The sequence below is a fragment of the Bombus flavifrons genome, chromosome 14 (assembly GCF_040668555.2).
Source record: "Bombus flavifrons isolate JBK064 chromosome 14, iyBomFlav1_principal, whole genome shotgun sequence".
NCBI lineage: Eukaryota > Metazoa > Arthropoda > Insecta > Hymenoptera > Apidae > Bombus > Bombus flavifrons.
The window spans coordinates 12,397,479-12,404,433 of NC_138455.1; the positions used below are offsets into that span (position 1 = coordinate 12,397,479).

General features: G+C 31.5%; 1 protein-coding gene across 2 annotated transcripts; it reads left to right on the plus strand.

The window, feature by feature from the left end:
* The first annotated feature begins 158 nt into the window (after positions 1–158).
* Positions 159–6,117, plus strand: LOC138186686 (uncharacterized). Of its 2 annotated transcripts, XM_069126771.1 has the most exons (11): positions 159–527; positions 963–1,025; positions 1,374–1,502; positions 1,563–1,697; positions 1,781–1,938; positions 2,431–2,496; positions 2,821–2,971; positions 3,047–3,247; positions 3,335–3,965; positions 4,069–4,345; positions 4,420–6,117. In XM_069126771.1, the coding sequence occupies exons 1-11, from the start codon at positions 453–455 to the stop codon at positions 4,553–4,555; spliced, it is 2,022 nt and encodes a 673-aa protein (XP_068982872.1). In that variant the 5' UTR covers positions 159–452; the 3' UTR covers positions 4,556–6,117. The 2 variants fall into 2 exon arrangements, with proteins under 2 accessions (XP_068982872.1, XP_068982873.1); XM_069126772.1 differs by lacking the exon at positions 2,431–2,496.
* Positions 6,118–6,955: the final 838 nt, after the last annotated feature.

Sequence of the window (6,955 nt, forward strand, 5' to 3'; positions counted from 1 at the left end):
CATGTTTTGTATAGTCAAACACGGCGAAGCCAAACTAACTGTAACATTTTAAAAATAAATCATACATAGAATACATGTTCTGCCTTAAAATATAATTCAAATCTTTGCAGTTATTTTTACCAGCATATACTTTCCCATTACATTTCCTTGTATCGAAGAACAATTTTAAAGAGAATAATACCCTCGTTTTACGAGGCTTTGAAAACGTTCCCTCTATCATATGCTACATATATACTATCGGATAGTTAGTGTTGGAATTTTTTAAAAAACACCGTAATATCTTCATCGTACAGTTTTGTAAAAGAACAGTGGATAATTTACAAGCGCCCTTGACCGTTTTAACATGGACGGTACTGTTAGTTGCTCTGACATTCAACATGGCCACCTGATATGTAGCAGACGATACAGGTGGTATGAAAAATTGTAAATAAAATTCAGTTTTACCTTTAATTATGAGTGGACGTGTGCAGAAAGAGAGTGCCGATGATTCCGATCGTATTGACGATGCAGTGGATCCTAGAGTACAGGTAAACCGATGCGTTTTTCTGGGAATAATTTATAGGCTTCAAAACCTAGATACATACTTATAATATTGACATTTCCACGTTGCCACAGTTAAAACATTTAATTGCATCTAATATTTAGTAAAACTCGTACCTTAATCATCCAGATTCTTGACACTTTTGTATTTATTACGGCAGATTTAACGCTTTCGCGAATATAAGTTTCCTTTGTCAGAATCACAAAATACTCTATACCTTTCTCAATCATCCTCCCTGATTAACCACTTGCTATAGTTGCTTTATTAAATCAAGTCTTTCGGTTAATCTGCAAGTTAGACAGCGTGTTTCAATGATACTATGTTACTACTTAGAACAATATTTTTGCATAATAATTCTTATGTAAGTTTTTGTAAAATGTCACACTTAATTTTTTCATAAACAATTTAACAATCATTTCAGATTGAGCTTGAAAGATTGAATACTGCTACTGACGATATCAACAAGCTTGAGGTTGACTTAGACGTAAGTATAATAAAATTACTCTTATAGGCTATATATTTCCTATACAAATAACTCTAACTTTTCATTGTATAATCAATTAAAATAACTATCTTTCTCCTTGGGAGATCAAATTAGTAGCAAGTTTTGAAACTGGTTGTGATTACATTTCATTGAGGTGATTGCTATGAAGGGTACGAGTAAATGGATAATGGCTTCAAAGATCGTCTTATAGTCATTTATAACATGGTCTAAAGAAACGCTGTGTGACTTGAAACTTCATTCCTATTCAATTTATCAAAGTGAATTAAGGTGTACAAAAACACAAACTATGTTTCAGCCACTGATTATTCAATGAGCTTTTATTTCCAGGAAGCAAGAGCAACTTTTAGGGAATTACTTTGTGAATCTACGGTAAAAATTGATAGCTTAGCTAAGAAACTTGGCGCGTGCATTGAAAAATCTAGGCCATATTATGATGCCAGATTTAAAGCAAAAGAAGTAAGAATTATTTTCTAACGTAGTACATCCTATAACTGCTAATGTAACGCGTACTTTAAGGCTTTACACGAAACACAAAAGGCCGCAATTAGATTTGAAAGAGCCAATAGTCAGCATGCAGCGGCCAAAGAGATGGTTTACTTAGCCGAAGAAGGATTAAGGACAGAGGGAAGATGTTTCGATCATGCTTGGCAGGTAATTTTCACATTATACGAGAGAAAAATTATTGACCCGAATTTTATGATGTTGAAAGTTAACGTTGTTATATTATTATATAGGAGATGTTAAATCATGCAACTGCCAGAGTTAATGAATCCGAGCATGAGAGAGCTTTGTCGGAAGCAGAACATAGACACACTACTGCTCTATATCATAAAGCAGAACATGAAGTTCAAAGATTGCAACGTGAACTAAAGCGTGCAATTGCTAAATCTAGGTGTGTACCTGATGCACCTTCGTACAATTTAGCTAAATATTGAATGATTCTTTAGCTTACTTAATAATGCATGGAATGCATCGCATTTAGTCATTCAATATATACATATATATACTTCTTTTTCTTTATTTATTTATTTATTTATTTATTTTTTCATTCATTTACTTATTTATTTACTACAATTAATAAAAAATAATTTAATTAAAAAATTAAATAAAAAGAAATAACATAATATATATTTAATATATGTATATGTATGTATATATATATATACATATTCTATATACATTCTATATATATATATATATATATATATATAGAATCTAATGGTTCAATAATAATGTTTTCTTTTTCCATGACTCTTAACATTCTTGTTTACTTTCTTCCCATATGTATATTTAATGATTTATGTTTCTATTGTTTACTATCTTACGTTGATTTTATATAGATATTAGAATATTTATGTCTTTTGGTTTGTATTCATGTTGGCAGTATGGGTGCACGTCGCAGCTTGCTTCTGATAAACAGTATCGCCTACAGGCACAACTTGCTCATGTTGTAAGTAGGATAGACATTATTTTTTTATTTTTTTACACCATATTTATTTTATGTCTTTGCTATGAACAAACCCCATTCTGACGATCTTTTCTTTTTCGTTTTCTTCTTCTAAATTACCAGCCTATTTATGCACGAATTATATTTTTATAAAATATTTCATAGATAAGCATTTTTGTACAAAAAGTTCCGCTTTATTCGAACATGCTTCACGTGAGATCTATTTTATTAGATATAACTCAAAGAAAATGTAATATAAAAGTACCAAGCTTCTCTTTAAAATACATGTTCTAAACTCTATTAATTATTAATTGATTTATCATATAGGCCATATTACGAAATGAAAGCGCATTTTAATCAAATGCTGGAAGAGCAAAAGTTAAGAGTAAGTGCGTTAGAAAGATCAGTGGGTGAAGCTAAAATGACTTACGCCGAAGCGCTGAGAAACCTAGAAAAAATCAGCGACGAAATCCATAGGGTATAACTGTTGACTAATTTTTGTCCGAGCTATAACTTTTTGCACACTATAGTAATCTTCATTTCTTATTTACAGACTAGGAAGTATGATGGAGCAGATGATTTCGATAAATGTTCGAGAGATACTGTTGGCCAACCTTCCCTACAGCCCAATGCAGGAACTCCAACTGATTCTAGCGTTACTGGATCACCTGATAGTACAGATTATACTAGCGACGAATACTTGCGCCTTCCTGAGAAGATGAGCCCTAGTACACAATGTCCTGTGCCTACAAGAGTAATTATTCTTCATCATACCAATAAGATATGTCAAATGATTTTTATAAGTATATTAATGAATGACTTTCATTGTATGTTTATCCAGATCGATAGAGAGCCTTCTTCCGAATATTTGGGCCTAAGTAACTTGAATGTTTCATCCACAGAGCCGCGGAAATATATCAAACGAGACCGTCCAAAAAGCATTGCAACAACTGATACGAAACATATCATAACACTAAATCAAACAAGTTCATCAACCTCACGGTTGTCAGACTTGTCGAATATTCTTTCGCCGATAGAAAAACGAGTGAAAATACAAACACCAGTGGATATAAAAAGCACTAATAACACTGTACAAAACGGGGAGGAATGGACAGAAATTAGTTTAAATAATTCTCCGGACGAAGTATATTACAATAACGAAGTATACTCGGACGAAGAAGATCAAATTCCTTATAAACCGCTACCAATGGACTTGACTCCAGAAAGTAACAACCCACCCGCCAATGGTGCAAATATTCAGTCGTTCAGTGAAGCAGCTAGTCGAAAGAAATTAGTAACCCAAAAGTCATTACCTGCTATGCCAAAAGGAAACGAAGTTAGTTTAAGCAGCGAAAAGAAAACGGAAGTAACAAGGAGTCCGTCAATGAAAAGTAAAAGCAAACTCGATACTAGTTTAGCTAATTGGATAACCAGAAGTTCAGCTGGCAGTGAAGCTAGTGGAGGCAGTTCAGGTAAATACATTTGGCTATATATATATTTTTTTTTTTAGAAATATAATGTATTTGGGTTAAACTAAGTTAGCCGGCTTATATATATATATGTTAATTGTCATAGCAAACTCAAGTAGAAGACAGTCCCTTGATATGTTATGGAGTGCCGGCACAGGAGAACGGGTGAAAGAATTCCTCAATCATGGAATGATGATGTTGAACATATCTAGCCTTACGGAACGACGTTTTAACGAACCAAAGATAGCAGAGAGAGACAAGGAGAGATCTGAAAAGTCTGAGAAAGTGGAAGGGAAGGGGAAGAAAGTTCCTAGTCCATTAGAAAAAACAATGACCTATCTTAATGCGGACGAGGAAACATCCGATAGCGAAAGCTTAGCAAGGTACATAACCCATTTGTAAATACTTTATCATATGAATTACTTTATCTTCATTAATTCCATTGCATAACAATTAGCGTGGAAATGTTAACGGAGGATCAGATTTCTTCGCTTATGATGGAACCCGACATGAATCAAGTATGTCAAGAAATTCTAGGGACACCTTTAGTTGAGGTGTGTCCGTTATTGCAACAACTGCAACAACAACAATAGCACTCCTTTTCTTGACGTTACTGATTTAATCGAATTGAAAAAGACACAACCATAAAAAAAAATGTTCAAAATGGTAAAGAAACGAACTAGCTAAGGGACAGCTTTATTTATCGTTATATAAAATTAGCGTGCAATTTGTTCCTGCACTTTTATTACGCATATATACATATATATATATATATATTTATTATATATTCTATCATATATGTATATATTACATATACAATATAATATAATATATAATAATATAATATAATATATAATAGAAACAGAAGATTTCATTTTCGAGCATGGATCTTTTTCTTCCATTTCAGAGAGTCATGGCAACTCGAATCGCTTCATTACATTGTTATATACACCAGTTACATTTCACTTGAATTATACACAATTTGTATATATATGGCGCTCATAGAAATTTCAAATATCACATGCCAATAGTTGATTCGAATTATTGGTACACATATATCGTCATATTGAACTTATTTACTTATAGTAATCAATAAAAGGAGCAATATCTAGCAAATCCTAGATGATCACGCGTTAAAAATATGTTTTCGTTCATTTTGCTCATACTTACGCGTTAAAATACCGGTATAGTAACTATAAAAGAAACAAAGTGAGAATAAGGGAGGAAGAGAATTAACTATTCCATCGATTATCAAAGACCCACCGATTAGAAAATCCTTTGCCCCTCTGCGTTAAGAGTACAACTATATAAGCAATTCGTTTTTTATATCGCCAAGTATGCAAGTGCAAATGCCAGCCGAAACTTAAGATGTAATAATTATAGTCTTCTTTGAATTGCTAACTAGAATTATTTAGGTAAGATGACATGATTCTAAATAGAAAATTGGCAGCTTTGACAAGCGTGCTACATTAACATACCAAGCTTTAATACATATAATAGTAATTAAACATGTTCATCTGCCAAGGCTCAGCAGGACATTTTCAATGAATCTTTACTTGACTCTGATAATCAGATACATAGATAATATTTATCACTAAGTACTTTGTAGCTGTCGGAATATGTACGTAAATAGTAATTAATGTATTTGAGTTATTATCACACATGGATTTAGGCAATCTGACTCTGAAGAATCAGTTTCAATGCCAATTACTTAACTACTAAATATCCAATTACAATTTAAAGAGAACACATTTCAGCGATGACTCGAGACTAATTCCTACTATTTTAATTATCGTGAAGTAAGATTATACTTAAGATATTTGGATATCGATATTTTTAGAAGGAGTTGGATTGTCTAATTACGTTAAAGAATAATCCATGAAAGGTGCATGCGATATGCCACTTACAAAGAGTGATACATACATATGTATATATATATATATGCAGATATCATTTATTTTTAATTCGCAATTTTCTGTGTAAACAGTGCGTGGTAATATATATTAAATAAGACTAAAACAAAGTTTTCTATGAACAAGTAAATTAGGTCAAACAAACAAATGGCCTTTTCATCACGTATAGAAAACTATACCAAAGATAAATGAAATACAGTTTAATGCGAGCAGGAAAGTGCAATAAAACGATATTTATTCAATCAGGTTATTTGTCTTTTCACTCCGTAAAGCTTAAAAATGAAAATACGATAATCTCATACCGATTTACAGCTGTTGCTCTTTTTTATCGTAAGATTTTATAATTTATGTGTGTATATACATATATATATATATATATACACACACACATACACACACATACACACACACATACACACACATACATACATGCATACACGTGTATATATATATATGTACATATATATGAGTGTATGCATGTATGTACGTATGTATGTATGTATGTATATAGGTTGTACAAAAAGTAAAAGAATGTATATCTTTTAAAGAAAGATATTTTTTTAAAACGATGATTTTTTAAAGTTTTTATTTATAAAATTTGATAAGCAATCTTTTCAACTGTTTTAGTTGTCTATATATATAAAAAGAAGAAAAAAAGAAAAACAAGATAGAAGAAACATTAAATTTTCAACCACTGTTGCATTGTGAATATACTAGTCATGATTACATAATTTTGTATAAATCAGATTATCGAACAAGTTGTGGGAAATTCTTCAATTACATATTATAAATAAACTATATTGAAATTCGAAACCATTGTTTTCGAAATTTGACATAATCGTATTGTTATGTTCGATGCGAGTCGATAATGACCATGCTCCTAGATATTTTACTAGATATTTTTTTGGCTAAAGTATGGGAGGGATGACATTGCATATAATGCGTGCGCATACTATTAGAATGACTGTAAATATATAATATTGTATATGTGATTGTAACTATGTATATATCAACATCTTCATTAAAATGCGGTTGCAGAAATACATAGCTAAATGTTAATACAAATGTACTATGTCCTTC